The 22,146-nt window shown below is 41.3% G+C and overlaps 1 protein-coding gene across 1 annotated transcript in view; it reads right to left on the bottom strand.

Annotated features, from left to right (window-relative positions):
• LOC110518706 (ER membrane protein complex subunit 2) overlaps positions 1-22,146 on the bottom strand; it is a 63,277-nt gene that overhangs the window by 20,256 nt on the left and 20,875 nt on the right. Inside the window, exons 4-5 of the mRNA XM_036973882.2 lie at positions 17,515-17,600; positions 7,242-7,299 (exon numbers count right to left, since the gene is read on the bottom strand). Of these exons, the coding sequence (XP_036829777.2) occupies positions 7,242-7,299; positions 17,515-17,600 (144 nt within the window). The remainder of the gene's footprint in view (positions 1-7,241; positions 7,300-17,514; positions 17,601-22,146) is intronic.

The raw sequence follows: 22,146 nt of genomic DNA, 5'->3' as shown, positions 1-22,146 counted from the left end.
GATTTTTTAAATCAACCCTGGCGCTAACTGAGAAGGACTCACCACAACCCAGGCTCTGACTGTGAGGACAACGCTGGACACCTAGATAGCACGTTATAATAATGTTAAATAACATACAGAGGGAGAGATGGAGGGATCGAGATTGGAGGGAAAAGAGATGGAGAGAAGAATACAGAGAAAAATAAGGGGGGGGCCATGAACGATGTTATGTGCCGCTGTTGTGAAATAGCAGGTAGATGAAAGTATTAACGCATTAAAAGAAACACTAAAACATTCAGAGTAAAACATTTGTTTACAGTAAAAAAAAAATAAAAAACTGTTACACAGATGTTTCAAATGCCTAAGAGCTTAGGGAGTCTTACTTGTATTACTTGGAATCAAAAGTATACTAAGGCATCCAGAAATCAAATACAGAAGCATTGTCTAAATAGTGCCTAAATCATATGGTTGCAAAGAGCCAATATTTTCAATTTCAACAGGATCTGGTTTCAGCTCCGTAGAAATCTGAGTGCATCTTTACCGCTGTAAAAACTATCTTGTCCTACACTCTAATTGCATACAATTCCCATTCAACCTCAGTAAGGGATTCTTAGTGACCTCAATTACTTCTACACAACAATAACGATAAGATGAGGGTCGGAATTCCATTTAACAGATGAATCATCCAGTGTCATTTGGACTCTGAATGAATAATTAATGAAACAACCTTTTGTATGAAATTGTGGTAGACAGACACTAGGCTAGGCTCTAGCTTTTTAGCCAAAGTTCTTAAAGAAAAAAAGATGAGAAGCACAAAAATGCATTTACGCAAGCAGACGAGAAATTCTCCAGATCATTGCTGTAGGTATTGGAACACAATAAAACTATGGAAGGTCTAAGAGTTCGACACATTCTTTGGACACCGCCATGGCAAAGAAACCTTGAGCAATTTCTGTTGATTCAACAATTTTGGTTAATGGGTACCACATCTATTCCACAGCCTGTAATTACAACAGCTCAGTTTCCAATCTCCAGCTCGGCATGCTGGGATGCCTCACAAGTCCTTGCTGTGGTCGCCAATTTTCCGCCATTTCTTTGAGCTCCATCCCCTCCCTCATTGTACAGAACATGTTAGAGAACATGCTGGACTGGGAGCAGTGGAGATCCTTCATTCAAAGACAGGTGACCTAAATGATGTCAGCCCCCGTCCACACCACACCCTCACCAGCCAAGAAGGGTTGGTGGGAAAAAATCTGGTCTGAAAGACACCAGGGCACAGTGAGGACCTGTTTCCATTCCCGCCCTCAGGCTTAACTGAAAGGGCGTTGGTGTTACGGATGGCAACCACCCAGCCTTGAGATCAGGAAACGGACCGATCACTTCCCCAGGACATCACCTGGGTGGTGCTCCGATTGGCTAGCGAGTACTTAGTACCCACCATTCCCACAAGGGTACTATTCCCAAGGCACCTCCCATTTCCCATTGGAGAAGATCTCACAACCCAAAGAATGATTAGGGCAATGGATATTTGAACTAGTTTACCCATTAAGTAAACTATTATGTGTCATAAGTAAAGCTTCTAGAAAGCCTTTGATAACTCAGAACCCGGTAGACTTTCAGCGAAGTCTACCTAAAACATTGTCCTTTGCGAAGGCTGATTTTACGCTCTGCCTTTCCAAGTTCAGATTAGGGAAACATTTTTGACGGTATACCAGGGTATTTGGAAATGGCCACGGGATTTATTTGACTTTTTTTTTTAATACATTTGAATATTTGCAGGTACTTTTTAAGTAAATACCTGCAGTCAACTTGTGTAATATGTTAGGGAAAAAAAAGATTGCGTTCTTCATTTCACCTGCAACATCCTTTTTTATTATAGAGCTTACCGGTAGTCCACAGTCACGTGGAGTTTACAAGCAGACGAGAGACCGGAGCCTTGTGAGTCACTCACCGTTGTGCAGCACACACCAGGTGATCTAGTTACAGGAATTCACAACTAAATGTTTGCTTACTAGATATCTTATAATTATTAAGTTAACTGCCTATAATGTGCTAAATGCTCTGCAAGTTGTGCATGTGGTTTTCTAATTTCGTAGCTAGCTAGCTAGCTAGCTAGCTACAGTGGCTTGCGAAAGCATTCACCCCCTTGGCATTTTTCCTATTTTGTTGCTTACAACCTGTATTTTTGGGGGGTGTGTACCATTTGATTTACACAACATGCCTACTACCACTTTGAAGATGCAAAATATTTTTGGGGTGAAACAAACAAGAAATAAGACACCATTTTTTAAAAAATTGAGTGTGCATAACTATTCACCCCCTAAAAGTCAATACTTTGTAGAGCCACCTTTTGCAGCAATTACAGCTGCAAGTCCCTTGGGGTATGTCTCTATAAGCTTGGCACATCTAGCCACTGGGATTTTTGCCCATTCTTAAAGGCAAAACTGCTCCAGCTCCTTCAAGTTGGATGGGTTCCGCTGGTGTACAGCAATCTATAAGTCATTCCACAGATTCTCAATTGGATTGAGGTCTGGGCTTTGACGAGACCAGTCCAAGACATTTAAATGTTTCCCCTTAAACCAGTCGAGTGTTGCTTTAGCAGTATGCTTAGGGTCATTGTCCTGCTGGAAGGTGAACCTCCATCCCAGTCTCAAATCTTTGGAAGACTGAAACAGGTTTCTCTCAAGAATTTCCCTGTATTTAGCGCCATCCATCATGCTTTCCATTCTGACCATTTTCCCAGTCCCTGCCGATGAAAAACATCCCCACAGCATGATGCTGCCACCACCATGCTTCACTGTGGGGATGGTGTTCTCGGGGTAATGAGAGGTGTTGGCTTTGCGCCAGACATAGCGTTTTCCTTGATGGCCAAAAAGCTCAATTTTACCAGATTACCTTCTTCCATATATTTGGGGAGACTCCCACATGCCTTTTGGCGAACACCAAACGTGTGTGCTTATTTTTTTCCTTTAAGCAATGTTTTTTTTCTGGCCACTCTTCCGTAAAGCCCAGCACTGTGGAGTGTGTGGTTTAAAAGTGGTCATTTGGACAGATACTCCCATTTCCGCTGTGGAGCTTTGTAGCTCCTTCGGGGTTATCTTTGGTCTCTTTTTTGCCCCTCTGATTAAATGCCCTCCTTGACTGGTCCGTGAGTTTTGGTGGACGGCCCTCTCTTGGCATGTTTGTTGTGGTGCCATATTCTTTCAATTTTTTAATTATGGATTTAAATGGTGCTCCGTGGGATATTCAAAGTTCCTGATATATTTTTTTCGAACCCAACCCTGATCTGTATTTCTCCACAACTTTGTCCCTGACCTGTTTGGAGAGTTCCTTGGTCTTCATGGTGCCGCTTAGTTGTGTTGCCGACTCTGGGGCCTTTCAGAACAGGTGTATATATACTGAGATCATGTGACACTTAAATAAAAGTCCACCTGTGTGCAATCTAATTATGTGACTTTTGAAGGTAATTGGTTGCACCAGATCTAATTTAGGGGCTTCATAGCAAAGGGGGTGAATGCATATGCACGCACCACTTTTCCGTTTATTTTTAATTTTTGGGGATATTTTGAAACTTTATTTTTTCCATTTTACTTCACCAATTTGGACTATTTTGTGTATGTCCATTACATGAAATCCAAATAAATCAATTTAAAAGGTTGTAATGCAACAAAATAGGAAAAACTCCAAGGGGGATGAATACTTTTGCAAGGCACTGTATCTAGCTAAGTGGTTAGCTTCTTCCAAAATCAAGCTTCGCCTGTTAACAGCAGAGAATCCCTTCCTGGATCATGAGCCTTGCTGTCTAATATTTGTTTTGTGCGTGCAGCAAACTGTGAGTAGCAGTTTTTTGTTACTTCTATACTTTACTTGTATATTTTAGGTCAGAGACTGTATAAAATGTTTGCAATGTGCTCGTTAGCATTTAGTTATTATTCTCTATGAGATTTTACATGTAGTTATTAGCATGGCTAACAATCGGATTGTAAGGCACAAGGTCGGTATAAAAAGGTATGACAATTTGGATACATCCCAAACCTAATTTTAATAATTTTCTTCATTTCCTACACAAATGTGTTATCATTTACACACTGTGTCACATTGAGACATATGTGGCATATGTGTGACAAAACTGCACATTGTAGAGTGGCGTTTTATTGTAATGATCATGCTGTTTAATCAGATTTTTTGATATGCCACACCTGTCAGGTTGATGTATTATCTAGGCAAAGGAGAAATGCTCACTAACAGAGATGTCAACACATTGGAAAGAAATAAGCTTTTTGTGCGTATGGAACATTTCTGGGACCTTTTATTTCAGCTCATGAAACCAGCAATTTACATGTCGCGTTTATATTTTTGTTAAGTATATTTATTGCTGAGGTTGTGGAAGTGCCTACACTGGCAACTTGACGACCAAAAGCAGTTGCTCTGGAGGCATCATGGCCTATACAAACTAACTTGCGCTCCCCTTCCCACCACCTGTCTTGTCTTCCATGACAGAGTATTCAATGTGCTTATAATTGAAATAGGACATGGTGGATCTAACCTGTGTAAAACATTTTAATAGAAGAATGAACAGTGTGACTGGTTTTGTCCCAACAGAAACAGAGAGTAAAATAAAGAATGACGGTAAATGACAGTGAAGAAGGTGTAAAGGGGTCAGAACGAGGGGGGAACAGACAGTTACACGCCAGGGAACCGATAGAGATGAGGGGGGCAATTCTTCCACACCAGAAAGATGGGGAGGCGACTGCATCAGAGCATACCCAAGTTTATTGATTTTGTCAGCAAGGCCTCCGTTTGTTTGAAACAGACAGTCGGTGAGGTGCAGAATCCTCACATGGTGTCCAAAGGACAAATGTTTATGCTTCGTCTCTCACACTTTGCCAGCCAAGAGAAAATGTTTAATATATCTAAGCAAGTCCATGTGTCGGGGCAACGCAGAAGCTTGTTGAACGTCTACAGGAGGACTGCCAAAACAAATGAAGGTCATGGTTTCTTTTGAAAACCCTTTAAAACATGTATTTTCTTGCGTGGCCACATGTCCCTATGGAAACAATTAACAGCAGGTACAATGTGTTTTGGGTTGGTGGTCAGGGATTGGCAGAACACTGGATAGACATGGTCCTGCAAGTCATTCAGCTGAAATTCAATATAAATTGAGAGAAGACTGTATGGAACTTAAGGCAACAATTGTGTATTTCTAAAGGCTATACCCATTTATAATCTGACGGACTCAAATGGTTAACTGCTGTGTAAGCCAGAGTGTTGCATTTGTTGGAATTGTTTTGTGGGAAAATCAGTTTTGCTACATCATGATGATAATGGCAGATACAGTTATACATATGACACACAAAAGACAACATATGGATAGAACTGATACAGCAAGTGGCGATCAAGATAGTGGGAAAGTAGCAGCCTTGTCAGAGCCAAAATGCTCTACAAATCTCAGTGCATTGTGCATGGGCCTAAGATATAATATAACAAAGAACTTGAGTAAAAGTCAAACGGCTTCCTGTATCTGTTCAGAAGTGAACGCTGGGCTTTACACCTGAAGAAGGGATGCACATTTCGATCAATTTTGCTGTCGACTAACCGACCCTAATTAACCGGTCAACAAATTGTTTAAAAAATCCAGAGAGTAAAATTGTGACTAACAGAAAATACTATGCATGAATACAAGAAATTGCCATTTTTCATTAAGAGAACCATGCAACAATAGCAAGCCTATTGTATTTTAGTCAAAAGGCTATAGCCTATTATTGAACATGGTCCTCCAGTAATGAAGCAGCTAATAAAACGGCATTTTCAAAATTAAATTTGCGGAAAACCCCGTTCTGAACAGCACACCTAATGTGAGCGGTTCCACATGTGACAGATGAATATCTCAGTTAGAAACATAGAACGAGGGGGACTCTAATAGCAACAACTAGGATGCTCTAGCTTCTGGACAACAAAATAAAGTTATGAAAACCAATAGAACAGGAGAGAAATGCTGGCTAATGGCATGAGGAAGTCAATAATAGCTTCCATGTTTCTATGGATGGATTTTGGCTAATAGGCTACTTTGAAGCAAGGTAAGACATGCCTCATTATTTGAAGTAAACCGTTCAGGTTTCAAACAATTATACTGCCTCATGCTTACATTGCAAAATGGTGGGTGACAGGGCTGATAACCTGTCTACCGTTGACTAGAGCCTATGCACTCAAATTACGAAAGGGAGGCGCGTTTTAATTATGAGTTGAGATAGAAACAAAAATATTAGCTCTTTTTAATCATAGCCATCAAAATAAAATCGTAGCCGAAGGCTTACAAAAGCATGTTTCACTCAAGCTCCCGCAGTCTCAGTGCATAATTAAACGTTTATCCACATTTCTCCAAACACCAAATTTTGAAGTTGCCCCAAACGTTACATTTCAAAGTGCCTTTGACACCTTGGGTTGATCCTGCTGTTCTGTATTGTTCCATTTCTTCAAATGCCAAATTTAGAAGGATTAAGTTTAGGCACTCATTCCCAAATGATACAGGTATGGGTTAAAACGAAACCAAAAAAATTATAATTAAGTGTCCACCACTGGGATAGAACCTTCTGATCCAGAGTCATGGGATTAGACACACCCCCCAACCCCATCCACAACACCCTAGCAAAACCAAAACATGGTAATAGCGCTCACTGTTGCCCCAAGGACATGGATAGACGTCCAATTTCGAAGTCAAACTTGAACGATCTCCCTGGTTTCACTCCAGTACCAGCTCTTTGAGGAGCTACTCTCGTTTTACAGGTGATTGGCTATTCCGCTCCTCAAACAAGGTAATGTATGCTGTGCGCATGTGATAAATAATGTACATGATGACTAACAAAAAAATACACAAGCGCCAATTTAATACCACTAAATGATGAAAACGTACTTGGTCTGATGGGCATTTTCACAACAGTAATGGAGGATGTAATACAGGAGCACAGTCCTGCTCACCCCAGAAGGGGTCGAAGAACTACCTATATATCACCGTCTTCAAAGAGCAGGCATTTAGTCTTAGCCTTAGCTTAAGACCATGAACCACCCCCCCTCAAACACTTGTCATTTGTGTGGGTGAGAGCCTGATCAGCAATGTGGTTGAGGTCAAAAAGGCCAAGGGGAGTTTAACTAAGCAAACTCACACCACTAATACCAAAACTTTACAGCAGATTCAAAAGCTGTCCAAAAAGTTTGGACAACAACTGTAACTAAATAAGAACAAGTGTGTGTTTTTCCTCACTTACCGTATTGGTGGGATCGTCTTGCAGTATTGAATCATACTGCTTGCTGGCATCCTCGTACCTTCAAAAAGGCAACAAAAAAAAAAGGACTCACCAGTCAAGACAAATTAGGTGGTGGGGAAATCAAACAGAGTTCAAGGCAATCAAGTTTCTGTACACAATGCAGCCGGTCTCTATGGTTACACTGTGAACCCTTGCCAAAATCAGCAGTGACCTAAAAGAGGAAATAAACAGTCATTACTGTTGCTGCTCAAATAGCTTGCGTTGTGAGAGGCTTACGCCACTTAACAATGAGTTAAGAAACCAGTACATAATGGTAGGGAAGCACACTGATTTGAAGAGTGTATACACAATTATTGCCTTTGATTTCTTTAAAGGTGAATCAAATCAATCTGTTCAGTTTCGCCTTTCTTTTGAGCCGTGTAGAATAATACATACAAGTCTGATCAGAATTATATTCAACACAATGTGTGTTTTAAAGTTACGAGGCAAAGGGGGAATCCATACGATTCTGTTTAAAATGAGTGAGTTATGAACTGTAAATATCAAACCATGCAGAAATTTCCTGGCAACAGGGAGGTGGGGAGGCGTGTTCACTTCACTTGTCATGTCAAATCATGCGTCCGCAGGGATGATTTTGAACTTGTTTCTTTATTAGAGGCGAACTGCAATGCTAACGGTTTAGCAGCCAAAAAGCCAGGGCTCCATGATCAAAACCTGTTCTGCCCACCACAACCTACAACAGAAGCAACTCTGTTTCCCATTAGTAGTGAGCAGCCCCACTTCCAGTGCCACTCCTTCACTCACATCCACTTTATTACTCAACTGCACTCTGGGAGATTTCAGATGGCACCAGGCAACCACTCCTGAGCCACTTTGATATGCTTTATTTACTGGGGGGGGGGGCTCAATGAGACACAGTGTGTGTTTGTGTGTCGGGGGTGGGGGGGATAAATTAGTTGTTTGAAGCTGTGTCAGTCCAGTGTACCTCCGCCTGAAGCCAATTAGAGGCCAGTGTGCCATTTATTTAATCTGACAGTGCAGAAGCAATCAATCTCAATTATCACATCAACTCTGACATAACCAATAAACAAGTCATGGTGATCAGGGGTGGTAAACAGATTGAATTACCCTTACTCCAGTTCCAGTCAAAAATACTGTGTATCTTAATCCCTTTCTGTTTTTATGAATCACATTTGCAGATTTAAAAATAAACAGTGCTTAGAAGAAACAAAGCTGAAACTGTGGTGGCATGTCAATATTTACAGGCAGGCAAGGCCTCGCCTCTCAGCTCGGAGACGAAAAGCACAACAAGAGAATTATTATTTTTTTAAACAGAAGATTGAGGGACCCCCAGAATAGCAGTGGGAGCAAACCACTTCCTTCCCGGGGAATCCCTCGCTCAGGCTAAAAAGGGCCGAGCACTGAAACATTCACTTATTTTTTCTCCCCCTTTTTGCCAGTGGAATGGTTGTTTCCAACACAAACAGAGAGCCCACCACACACACACACACACACACACCATCGTACCACTTAGGATCTACAGTACACCCTACCCCCCTTTACCACAGGCCTATAGGGTAAATTCTGTTGAATTCAATCCCTTTTTGACAGCATCCCTTTTGATTTAAACTAAACTTTCCATACATTTGCCCATGGAAAAAGTGGTCAGAAAGTGACTTTTTGGACCTGAATGCCAAAACATTCAGGAGATAAAAGGTGCTCAAAGTGCAACCATTTTCCATACCATGCAACATCCATGTCTTCATCACTGGAAAAGATCAACAGTTGAGTTTGAGAATTTAAAAGCTTACAAAAAGTGGTCAAACTTTAATTATTTATTGAAAAAAAGGTTTTGTAATAAAAAAATAAACCTTTAAACGTTAATTATCTAAAAACACAAACTCCAGATTTCCTTTCATATACACAAATGTTGTAGCTTAAAGCCTATTTCACATCTGAGGTTTTTGTGTTGTGCCCGCTATTGGTTGAGACACAACATGCTCTTGAATACAGGGTGAGCGCCATTTAGGGCTGACCCCATTTAGTCGACAGGTCGATTGTTTGTACTTCAGGGGTACCGCGGGCAGAGAAACATGCAATTGTTGGTTCAGTAAGTGAAAAAGCTTGGGAACCACTGCTCTAAGACATATAGTGCCTTCAGAAAGTAGTCATACCCCATGACTTATTCCACATTTTGTTGTGTTTCAGCCTGAATTCAACATGGTTTAAATCGATTTCTCACCCATCTACACACAATAGCAAGGTGAAAACGTGTTTTTAGACATTTTTGCAAATTGACTGAAAATGAAATACAGAATTATTACAGTCAATGCTTTGTAGAAGCACCTTTGAGCGGGGATTACAGCTTTAAGTCGTCTTGGGTATGTCTATCAGCTTTGCACATCTGGATTCTTTTTTACCATTCTTTCTTGCAGATTCTCTCAAGTTCTGTTAAGTTAGATGGGGAGTGGCAGTGAACAGCAATCTTCAAGTCTTTCCACATATTTTCAAATGGGATTCAAGTCTGGGCATTGGCTGGGACACTTAAGGACTTTCACATTCTTGTTCTGAAGCCATTCCAGCGTTGCTTTGGCTCTATGCTTAGGGCCATTGTCCTGTTGGAATATAAATCTTTGCCACAGTGGCTTTTTCCTCTGGAGTGGCTTACGTCTGGCCACTCTCCCATAAAGCCCAGATTGCTGAAGTGCTATCGAGACTGTTGTCCTATTGACAGGCTCAGCCAAAGAACTCTGTCATTGGGTTCTTGGTCACTTCCCTGACCAGGGTCCTTGAGGTCGGATGATTGTGGAGGCCAGGTCATCTGACGCAGCACTCCATCACTCTCCTAAATGGTAACAGAATTTTTTTAAATTATAATAATTTTCATTAGTTGATGTTACTGTAGGCTATATGTAAAAAAAAAAAAAACTTTAAAAAAACACATTCATTCAAGCATTCAATACATTTTATTTGTAGAAATAGAGCCGAATATATTGATAAAAGTCAACTTGTCCGAGAGAGATTTACATGGTTATCAAAACGTCACGCCAGGGTAAAGCCTACACTAAACACAGCCCTTATTTTAAGTGTTTAAAAAAATTCCTATGGGAAAAATGAATGGTGGAAACCATTTCCCCCATTTGACTGCTAGGTTATGACACCTCCATTGTGGGGCTCTATTAGGCTTACTTAAGACAAAATATTTTAAAAGTCTGCAGTATGGCAGCATTTCATTGTAGTTAAAGGATGACGCCAAAAAAGAGGAATGCAAAACCTGCAAACAGCTTACCATATTTGGACAACGAAGAAGACATAACACTTGAAAACAGTAAATTAGCCTACTTTATTTTTCTAGTTGAAGATTCTAGTTGACAGATTGTGTTTGCTTGTCAGAAGCCGCTGCAGTGGAGCTCTCCAAGGTGATGAACTGAATCTTCATTGAGTGTTTTCTCCCGCATTGGACAGCGGTCGCTCTCTGCCATTCTGAAACACTCTTCGGTGAGCTGTTGAATTGGCGCAATCCTGGTTTGCATGTTAAACAACATAACTCTTCATTTTCACTTGGCCTTCTCAAATATAGTTCAAACAAAACTTATCGTGTAGCCCATTGCCGGCAACTTCCAGAGCGTAATGGTAGAATCTGCGAAGGCCTGAAGTACCAAAAGTAACATTTCTAGTACCTAACCGTTTTTCATGTTATAGTATCGAAAAAGTACAGAGGTTTCGGTATACCGTGCAACGCTAGCGTGTGCCGTTAAATTCTCTTCACAACAAACATAGGCTCATTCTGTTCAGAACAAGCCATGTCAACTTGTAACCCTACATCAAACATAGTGATCACAAATGTTGACATTGTACATGACATGGGTTTTAAGATTTGGAAATGTGAAGTGCACATTTGGACTGACGGGTGTTTGGCTAGCTTGTATGACATCAATGAGGTATTTATTATAATCTTCAATGTCTCATCTTAATTTACAGCATTTCTCTCCCTCACACAACAAAAAAAAAACGTCAAAAGTTGCCCAATTACTGGGAGGGAAGGGGCAACTTCTTGTCGTGCGCGGTGCTCAAATTCAGAACGTCTGTCAGTCAGAGTTCTAGCATGTTATTGTACAGCCACTACGTTCCAATTTAGGCACTTATTAGTGCCCAAATCTTCCTTTTTAAACCCGTATGAATGTAAATGGTTAAAGCATCAGACAAGCTCAGTACATAGAGTTGATTTTATTCAAATACATAGGGTGTGTCTATGGAAAAATAAACGTGTATAAAAAAAATATATATATTTAAAAAGGACAGCCCTAGTGTTATTTCAAGCATAGCAATATAAATTCATATAATGGACAAATCCCTTCAGACTACTGAAATTTAGCCAGTACATCATCGAAATGTAAAATGGACATTTTTACTGCCACAAATATGACACGGCCACAAATATGACACGGGTCCACCCACCAGCGAATTTCATGCCTTTTCTATTACAGTATCTACATTTCAATGATTTCATTAGGTTTCTTATGGAGGATTGACAGTATAATTTAAAATAACATATTCCAAGTCAACATTCTCTGTGTGTGGACCTCCAACCATCTTTGTGGTACCATTTGAAAGTTTAAATGTTGTTCCGATTTTAGTACATTTATCAGTCAAAACATGACAACCATCCTGTGTTCAAGAGAATGTTGTCTCTCAACTGATGGCGGGCACAACACAAAAACCTTAGATTATGTAAAATATGGTTTTTAATTGAACCTTTATTTCACTAGGCAAGTCATTTCAGAACAAATACTTATTTACAATGACGGCCTACACCAGCCAAACCCGGACGACTCTGGGCCAATTGTGCGCCGCCCTATGGGACTCCCAATCATGGTCGGTTGTGATGCCTCAATGCCTGGCATTGAGATGCTAGATTTTTTAAATATTTTTTTTTTGTAAATCATTATATCATTATAAAATAGTGATGAAAATTGTGATCTTCAGTGGTGAAGATATGGATGTCTCAATGCGTCAACTTTGAAAGGGAAATGAAAGGGAAAGGGGATACCTAGTCAGTTGCACAACGGAATGCAATCAACCGAGAACCTTTATCTCTTGAATGTTTTGGCATTCATGTCCAAAGTCACTTTCTGAGCACTTCTGAAATGGGCAAACACAGTTGAAGTCGTACACACACACACACAATCTTAGCCGACGTGAGCAAAACATTTAAACGTGTCAACCCTCGCAAGGCTGCAGGCCCAGACGGCATCCCCAGCCGCGTCCTCAGAGCATGCGCAGACCAGCTGGCTGGTGTGTTTACGGACATATTCAATCAATCCTTATCCCAGTCTGCTGTCCCCACATGCTTCAAGAGGGTCACCATTGTTCCTGTTCTCAAGAAAGCTAAGGTAACGGAGCTAAACGACTATCGCCCTGTAACACTCACTTCCGTCATCATGAAGTGCTTTGAGACTAGTCAAGGACCATATCACCTCCACCCTACCCGACACCCTAGAGCCACTCCAATTAGCATAACGCACCAATAGGTCCACAGACGACGCAATCACACTGCCCTAACCCATCTGGACAAGAGGAATACCTATGTGAGAATTCTGTTCTACAGCTCAGCATTTAACACCATACTACCCTTCAAATTCGTCATCAAGCTCGAGACCCTAGGTCTCGACCCCGCCCTGTGCAACTGGGTCCTGGACTTCCTGACAGGCCGCCCCCAGGTGGTGAGGGTAGGTAACCACATCTCAACCCCGCTGATCCTCAACACTGGGGCCCCACAAGGGTGTGTTCTCAACCCTCTCCTGTACTCCTTGTTCACCCACGACTGCGTGGCCATGCACGCCTCCAACTCAATCATCAAGTTCGCAGATACTACAGTGGTAGGCTTGATTACCAACAATGACGAGGCGGCCTACAGGGAGGAGTTGAGGGCCCTCGGAGTGTGGTGTCATGAAAATAACCTCACACTCAACAAAACAAAGAAGATGATTGTGGACTTCAGGAAACAGCAGAGGGAGCAGCCCCCTATCCACATCGACGGGACAGTAGTGGAGAGGGTAGAAAGTGAAGTTCCTCTGCGTACACATCACAGACAAACTGAAATGGTCCAACCACACAGACAGCGTGGTGAAGAAGGCGCAACAGCACCTCTTCAACCTAAGGAGGCTGAAGAAATTCACGCTTGTCACCAAAAAACACTCAAACTTCTACAGATACACAATCGAGAGCATCCTGTCGGGCTGTATCACTGCCTGGTACGGCAACTGCTCCGCCCATAACCGTAAGGCTCTCCAGGGGGTAGTGAGGTCTGCACAATGCATCACCGGGGGCAAACTACCTGCCCTCCAGGACACCTACACGACCCGATGTCACAGGAAGGCCAAAAAGATCAAGGACAACAACCACCCGAGCCACTGCCTGTTCCCCCGCTATCATCCAGAAGGCGAGGTCAGTACAGGTGCATCAAAGCAGGGACCGAGAGACTGAAACAGCTATTATCTCAAGGCCATCAGACTGTTAAACAGCCATCATTAACATTGAGTGGCTGCTGCCAACATACTGACTCAACTCCAGCCACTGGCAAAATTGATGTAATAAATTAATCCCTAGTGACTTTAAACAATGCCACTTCATATAAATGTTTACATACCCTACATTACCCATCTCATATGTACAGTGCCTTGCGAAAGTATTCGGCCCCCTTGAACTTTGCAACCTTTTGCCACATTTCAGGCTTCAAACATAAATATATAAAACTGTATTTTTTGTGAAGAATCAACAACAAGTGGGACACAATCATGAAGTGGAACGACATTTATTGGATATTTCAAACTTTAACAAATCAAAAACTGAAAAATTGGGCGTGCAAAATTATTCAGCCCCTTTACTTTCAGTGCAGCAAACTCTCTCCAGAAGTTCAGTGGGGATCTCTGAATGATCCAATGTTGACCTAAATGACTAATGATGATAAATACAATCCACCTGTGTGTAATCAAGTCTCCGTATAAATGCACCTGCACTGTGATAGTCTCAGAGGTCCGTCAAAAGCGCAGAGAGCATCATGAAGAACAAGGAACACACCAGGCAGGTCCGAGATACTGTTGTGAAGAAGTTTAAAGCCGGATTTGGATACAAAAAGATTTCCCAAGCTTTAAACATCCCAAGGAGCACTGTGCAAGCGATAATATTGAAATGGAAGGAGTATCAGACCACTGCAAATCTACCAAGACCTGGCCATCCCTCTAAACTTTCAGCTCATACAAGGAGAAGACTGATCAGAGATGCAGCCAAGAGGCCCATGATCACTCTGGATGAACTGCAGAGATCTACAGCTGAGGTGGGAGACTCTGTCCATAGGACAACAATCAGTCGTATATTGCACAAATCTGGCCTTTATGGAAGAGTGGCAAGAAGAAAGCCATTTCTTAAAGATATCCATAAAAAGTGTTGTTTAAAGTTTGCCACAAGCCACCTGGGAGACACACCAAACATGTGGAAGAAGGTGCTCTGGTCAGATGAAACCAAAATTGAACTTTTTGGCAACAATGCAAAACATTATGTTTGGCGTAAAAGCAACACAGCTCATCACCCTGAACACACCATCCCCACTGTCAAACACGGTGGTGGCAGCATCATGGTTTGGGCCTGCTTTTCTTCAGCAGGGACAGGGAAGATGGTTCAAATTGATGGGAAGATGGATGGAGCCAAATACAGGACCATTCTGGAAGAAAACCTGATGGAGTCTGCAAAAGACCTGAGACTGGGACGGAGATTTGTCTTCCAACAAGACAATGATCCAAAACATAAAGCAAAATCTACAATGGAATGGTTTAAAAATAAACATATCCAGGTGTTAGAATGGCCAAGTCAAAGTCCAGACCTGAATCCAATCGAGAATCTGTGGAAAGAACTGAAAACTGCTGTTCACAAATGCTCTCCATCCAACCTCACTGAGCTCGAGCTGTTTTGCAAGGAGGAATGGGAAAAAATGTCAGTCTCTCGATGTGCAAAACTGAGAGAGACATACCCCAAGCGACTTACAGCTGTAATCGCAGCAAAAGGTGGCGCTACAAAGTATTAACTTAAGGGGGCTGAATAATTTTGCACGCCCAATTGTTCCGTTTTTGATTTGTTAAAAAAGTTTGAAATATCCAATAAATGTCGTTCCACTTCATGATTGTGTCCCACTTGTTGATGATTCTTCACAAAAAAATACAGTTTCATATCTATGTTTGAAGCCTGAAATGTGGCAAAAGATCGCAAAGTTCAAGGGGGCCGAATATTATTATATATATACTGTACTATATACCATCCACTGCATCTTGCCTATGCCGTTCTATACTATCACTCATTCATAAAAAAATCTATGTACATATTCTTATTTCATTCCTTTATACTTGTATGTATAAGGTAATTGTTGTGAAATTGTTAGGTTAGATTACTCGTTGGATATTACTGAATTGTCAGAACTAAAAGTACAAGCATTTCGCTACACTCGCATTAACATCTGCCAACCATGTGTATGTGACAAATAAAATTAGATTTGAATACATTTAAACTCAGAATTTCACAATTCCTGACATTTAATCTTTTAAAAAATTCCCTGTCTCAGGTCAGTTAGGATCACCACTATTTTAAGAAAGTGAAATGTCAGAATAATAGTAAAGATAATTATTTATTTCAGCTTTTATTTCTTTGATCACATTCCCAGTGGGTCAGAAGTTTGCCTACACTCAATTAGTATTTGGTAGTATTGCTTTTAAATTGTTTAACTTGGGTCAAACGTTTTGGGTAGCCTTCTACAAGCTTCCCACAATAAGTTGGGTCAAACATTTAGGGTAGCCTTCTACAAGCTTCCCACATTAAATTGTGGAAGTGTGGCCCATTCCTCCTGACAGAGCTGGTGTAACTGAGTCAGGTTTGTAGGCCTCCTTGCTCACACACGCTTTTTCAGTTCTGCCCACAATTGTTCTATAGGTTTGAGGTCAGAGCTTTGTGATGGCCACTCCAATACCTTTGTTGTCCTTAAGCCATTTTGCCACAACTTTGGAAGTATGCTTGGGGTCATTGTCCATTTGGAAGACCCACTTGCGACCAAGCTTTTAACTTCCTGACTGATGTCTTGAGATGTTGCTTCAATATTTCCTACCTCATGATGCCATCTATTTTGTGAAGTGCACCAGTCCCTCCTGCAGCAAAGCACCCCACAACATGATGCTGTCACCCCGTGCTTCACGGTTGGGATGGTGTTCTTCAGCTTGCAAGCCTCCCCCTTTTTCCTCCAAACATAATGATGGTCATCATGGCCAAACAGTTCTATTTTTGTTTCATCAGACCAGAGGACATTTCTCCAAAATCTATGATCTTTGTCCCCATGTGCAGTTGCAAACTGTAGTCTGGCTTTTTTATGGCGGTTTTGGAGCAGTGGCTTCTTCCTTACTGAGCAGCCTTTCAGGTTATGTCGATATAGGACTTGTTTTACTGTGGATATAGATACTTTTGTACCCGTTTCCTCCAGCATCTTCACAAGGTCCTTTGCTGTTGTTCTGGGATTGATTTGCACTTTTCACACCAAAGTACGTTCATCTCTAGGAGACAGAACACGTCTCCTTCCTGAGCTGTATGGCGGCTGCGTAGTCCCATGGCGTTTATACTTGTGTACCATTGTTTGTTTGTACAGATAAACGTGGTACCTTCAGGCATTTGGAAATAGCTCCCAAGGATGAACCAGACTTGTGGAGGTCTAAAAAAAAAAATGCTGAGGTCTTGGCTAATTTCTTTTGATTTTCTCATGATGTCAAGCAAAGAGGCACTGCGTTTTAAGGTAGGCCTTGAAATACATCCACAGGTACACCTCCAATTGACTCAAATTATGTCAATTAGCATATCAGAAGCTTCTAAAGCCATGACATCTTTTTCTGGAATTTTCCAAGCTGTTTAAAAGGCACAGTCAACTTAGTGTATGTAAACTTCTGACCCACTGGAATTATGATAGTGAGTTATAAATGAAATAGTCTAAACAATTGTTGGAAAAATTACTTGTGTCATGCACAAAGTAGATGTCCTAACCGACTTGCCAAAACTATAGTTTGTTAACAAGACATTTGTTGAGTGGTTGAAAAACTAGTTTAATGACTCCAACCTATGTGTATGTAAACTTCCGACTTCAACTGTTTCGTTCAAATCAAAAGGGATGCTGTCAAAAAGTGATTGAATTCAAATGGATTTACCCTTTAGTCTTTCGGCCATGTTACAGTGAGAGACTGAAGCTTACTTTTCCAAAGCCTCCAGCCGCATGCCTGCTAATCGCTTCACTCGTTGGCTACCTGGAAACTGCCTCTTCAGTTCCTGTAGACAAGTCTGCAAGGGAAGTGGGCAGAGGGGAGGTGCAATTAGAGTTGGCTGGTTGCAACATGTTACAAAACGTACAGGACACATACACTTTCTACTACTTAAAGCCCCCATGCGGTCTTTGTAATTGTATTTTTAAAATCTGTATATTTTATGAAAATAACATTTGACATTTACATTCTAGTCATTTAGCAGATGCTCTTATCCAGAGCGACTTACAGTTACTGCACTTAGAGATTCTCCGGTACTTTTGTCAACTTTCTTGCCAGTAGTTCTGAAACTAGCACTCACGAGCCAAAAGTGGTCCCCTGAAAATTGCGTACTACGTCACATATGTGCACCACGTCATTGCTCTCTCTATCGGTCTCTCCCTGATGTTTTCACTGTGCCGTTGGGTCCGCCCCGCAGATAACGCTGGGCGGGCCACTTGATAGCGGTCACTCAAATGAGAGGGGCTGAAGCTCATTGACGAGAACTCAAATTGCTAAGGGGCTGGCCCATATGGGGGGAAATGTAGGGAAAAATGCACAGCTTCAAGAAAACGGTCGCTTTTAAACTAGGGATTTCATGACCACCAGTAAAATGTATGCGCACATGACTTTGGATAAAAACATCTGCTAAATGGCATATATTATTATATCATGGTTAATTGAGGTAAAACAGTAATTCTCCTTCGATTATGCATGTATGAACTACACATTGACACATCCAGCCCTTAGACGCCAAAGTGGCGTAGCATGTCTTATTGGCTGACTACACCGCTCGCGTCGCATGCACGAGCGTTGCAAAATAAATGTTGAAATCCATATTAATCCATAATAATATTATTATACATATTATTATTATTGTGCGCATGCCAAAGAGCGTCGAGGGCCAAGGGCTAAAATAGAAGTCAGTTCTACTTCTGACGCAAATCGTGCTGCAAGTCCTGCCTCTCCCATCTCCTCATTGGTTTATAGAAGCAGGTACCCACGTGCCATCTCATCATTGGTTATACCCACATGAGTGACTGAAAGACAAAACGAGGTCAGTGGCGGTAATGCACCTAATTTATTAAAAGTTGCCAATCGCAATATAAAGTCAAGCGAAGAAAAGGCCTGGAAGGAGGAGAGATGACTAGAAATGATTTGGTTAACCGTTTTATGTGTGGATGAATTGGTGGAGTAGAGGACCTTGTGCATTTCAGGTAAAATAACAACTCAATGTTTATATCCCAGGACAAATTAGCTAGCAACAGCAAGCTAGCTAAATAGGACAAATTAACTAGCAAGTGCAAGCTAGCTAGCTAAATTGCCATAAATGTTTAATGCTTTTCGACCTGTCCCCAAATTAATATAATTGGTTCAGAGTTTGTTTTGATTTCAACCGGCGTGTGGTGATCGCATTTAGCGTGGGGGGACAAAATACATTTATGTACGAGGTTTGGGTTCCGTGTTTCAGATAGTTAGGTGAGAAATGTTTTACATTTGAGTCATTTAGCAGACTCTTATCCAGAACGACTTAGTAGGGCCCTATAAAATCTGTTATATTTTCTGCCTGATTCCATTACATTTCTTTCAAAATTCAATTTTCTCCTTTTTGTTTTTCCAGGTTTCAGTTTTTTTTAATAAAATAAAAAAAACAAGTCCACAACAATGCTTAAACCACATCAGAACACCACTTTTCAGAACTGGGAGAGGAGAAATAAATAAAAAAATAGAAGAAATGTTGTATTTTGGGTGTAGTTACCCTTTGTTACAAGTGTGCATTTGGTAAATCCGACCACAACTCTATCCTCCCGATTCCTGCTTATAAGCGAAATTTAAAGCAGGAAGCACCAGTGACACGGTCTATGAAAAAATTGAAGGAATACACCACATCAGTTACTGGCTTTATCAATAAGTGCATTGAGGACGTCGTCCCCACAGTGACTGTACATACATACCCCAACCAGAAGCCATGGATTACAGGCAACATTCACACTGAGCTAAAGGGTAGAGCTGCTGCTTTCAAGTTGCGGGACTCTAAACCGGAAGCTTACAAGAAATCCCGCTATGCTCTGCGACGAACCATCAAAGAGGCAAAGTGTCAATATAGGGCTAAGATTGAATCATACTACACCGGCTCTGCCACTCGTTGGATGTGGCAGGGCTTGCAAACTATTGCAGATTACAAAGGGAAGCTGCCCAGTGACACGAGCCTACCAGACGAGCTAAATCACAGCCTGACTAACAGGTGTATATAGCCTTGCTGCTCTTTTTTCACGTCTTTTTACTAATGTTTTATTTCTTTATTTACACACACACCTTTTTAAAAAAAAAAAAATTTACACACCATTGGTTAGAGCCTGTAAGTAAGCATTTCACTGTATTCGGTGCACGTGACAAATAAACTTTGATTTGCACCACCCAGAGACAGTGGTTTGGTTAGCTGCGTTTCTGTAGCGCTCATGTGATTGCAACTATGTTGAACTACTACATGCCTTGGCTGAAACAAATGTTAGCAACCCCGTTTAGAGACCGCCACCTGGTTTGGTTTTTGCTCATGGCCTATGAGTCGCTCTTCCATGTTCTGCAGAACAAAGTGATGGATAGGAGTTTCTGCAGTACCCACATCATCGACACGATTAAAAGCACTGGAACGGCAGCGACAAGACTGATAGTTCCTATGAGCAATTCGAGCTGAAATGTGATGAACTGGGCCTGGCAGAAAGTGAAACTCGAAGTAAACAGCTGATCAGAGTAGAAAGTGGGACAATCAACTATAACGTACTGGACAATATCAATGTTCAGGTGAGAGCCCGGTTTGACCACGTCGGTAAAATTAATTTCTTTGGCTTAGTGGACTGCAACATTGTTCAAACAATGTCACAAAAGTTCAACACCAGCAACTGGTCATTGTTCAAAATAATCAGATGAGATTTTGTCATGCTGTGGGGAAAAACTCCATCCTAAAAGGCTGACACTCGAGGAGTTGTTTTCAAAAAGCTCTTACACTAAAGGGCATGATCATAAATTCACAATTTGAGTGTTATTTCAACCTCATAGTGAGGAAATATCATACAAAAAAAGAAAATTGACTTTGACCGCACTGCCCCTTTAAACACAAACAAATATACTGTATCCATGTAACGCATATATGGTTTTGAGATGTCATATGCAATGTATTTTTTTGTGTGTGTTTTTTTTAAATGACGCAATCCAGTCCGCCCAGACCATTGAGAAGGATAGCTGGTTTCCATTCATGGGATCCATGATAAAAGAGCAACAACACGGTCCTGAAGAAATTATGTGAAAATCAGCAGTTGACGTGGTTGAAGACCATGTTGCCTTGTGGCTACCCACAATTCACCACTCGCTACCATAAAAAGGAGAGGCAGGATGCGCTTTTCGGTGAGTTTTTTTCCCCTCCCGTCTCTATGAGGGAACTGGAGTTTGTTTTTTTCCACACTCTCATGACAGAGGTGAGGAATGGTTATCGTCACATCCAACGATATTCTGGATGAGATGGAAAATCTGTTCTGCAGCCCGGATCATTTGACCTATCCAACTACAGTCATGGTCTTTCTCACTGGGAGCAGGTCATTGGACAACTTCACGTAATCTCGTTTAGTCTTCGCCAATATTCTTTGCAATGCATAGGGAATCCTTGCAAAACATCCTTATATACTAGTTCCCCATCACCCAAAATATATATTTTTTTAAATGTATCACTCAATTTTAAGCAGGTAGGAGCAAAACAACTGACAGGACATTAACTAGACTTCAATAGTACATTTAGCCAGTTCAAATCAGTCCAGAATAGTGGGAAAATGCCATAGGTTCCTGTTCTTTGCAGTGAAAATGCACGTTTTGATTTAAATCAAGCTAAGCAAGAACACTTCTCCAGTGGGGCAAAAAAGTATTTAGTCAGCCACCAATTGTGCAAGTTCTCCCACTTAAAAATATGAGGCCTGTAATTTCATCATAGGTACACTTCAACTATGACAGACAAATGAGAAGAAAAAAATCCAGAAAATCACATTGTAGGATTTTTTATGAATTTATTTGCAAATTATGGTGGAAAATAAGTATTTGGTCACCTACAAACAAGCAAGATTCATGGCTCTCACAGACCTGTAACTTCTTCTTTAAGGGGATCCTCTGTCCTCCACTCGTTACCTGTATTAATGGCACCTGTTTGAACTTATCAGTATAAAAGACACCTGTCCACAACCTCAAACAGTCACACTCCAAACTCCACTATGGCCAAGACCAAAGAGCTGTCAAAGGACACCAGAAACAAAATTGTAGACCTGCACCAGGCTGGGAAGACAGGCTGAATCTGCAATAGGTAAGCAGCTTGGTTTGAAGAAATCAACTGTGGGTGCAATTATTAGGAAATGGAAGACATACAAGACCACTGATAATCTCCCTCGATCTGGGGCTCCACGCAAGATCTCACCCCGTGGGGTCAAAATGATCACAAGAACGGTGAGCAAAAATCCCAGAACCACACGGGGGGACCTAGTGAATGACCCGCAGAGAGCTGGGACCAAAGTAACAAAGCCTACCATCAGTAACACCTACGCCGCCAG

This window comes from Oncorhynchus mykiss, chromosome 3, assembly GCF_057628025.1.
Source record: "Oncorhynchus mykiss isolate SJ-2025 chromosome 3, ASM5762802v1, whole genome shotgun sequence".
Classification (NCBI taxonomy): Eukaryota; Metazoa; Chordata; class Actinopteri; order Salmoniformes; family Salmonidae; genus Oncorhynchus; species Oncorhynchus mykiss.
This window is presented reverse-complemented; position numbering and strand designations above follow the sequence as displayed.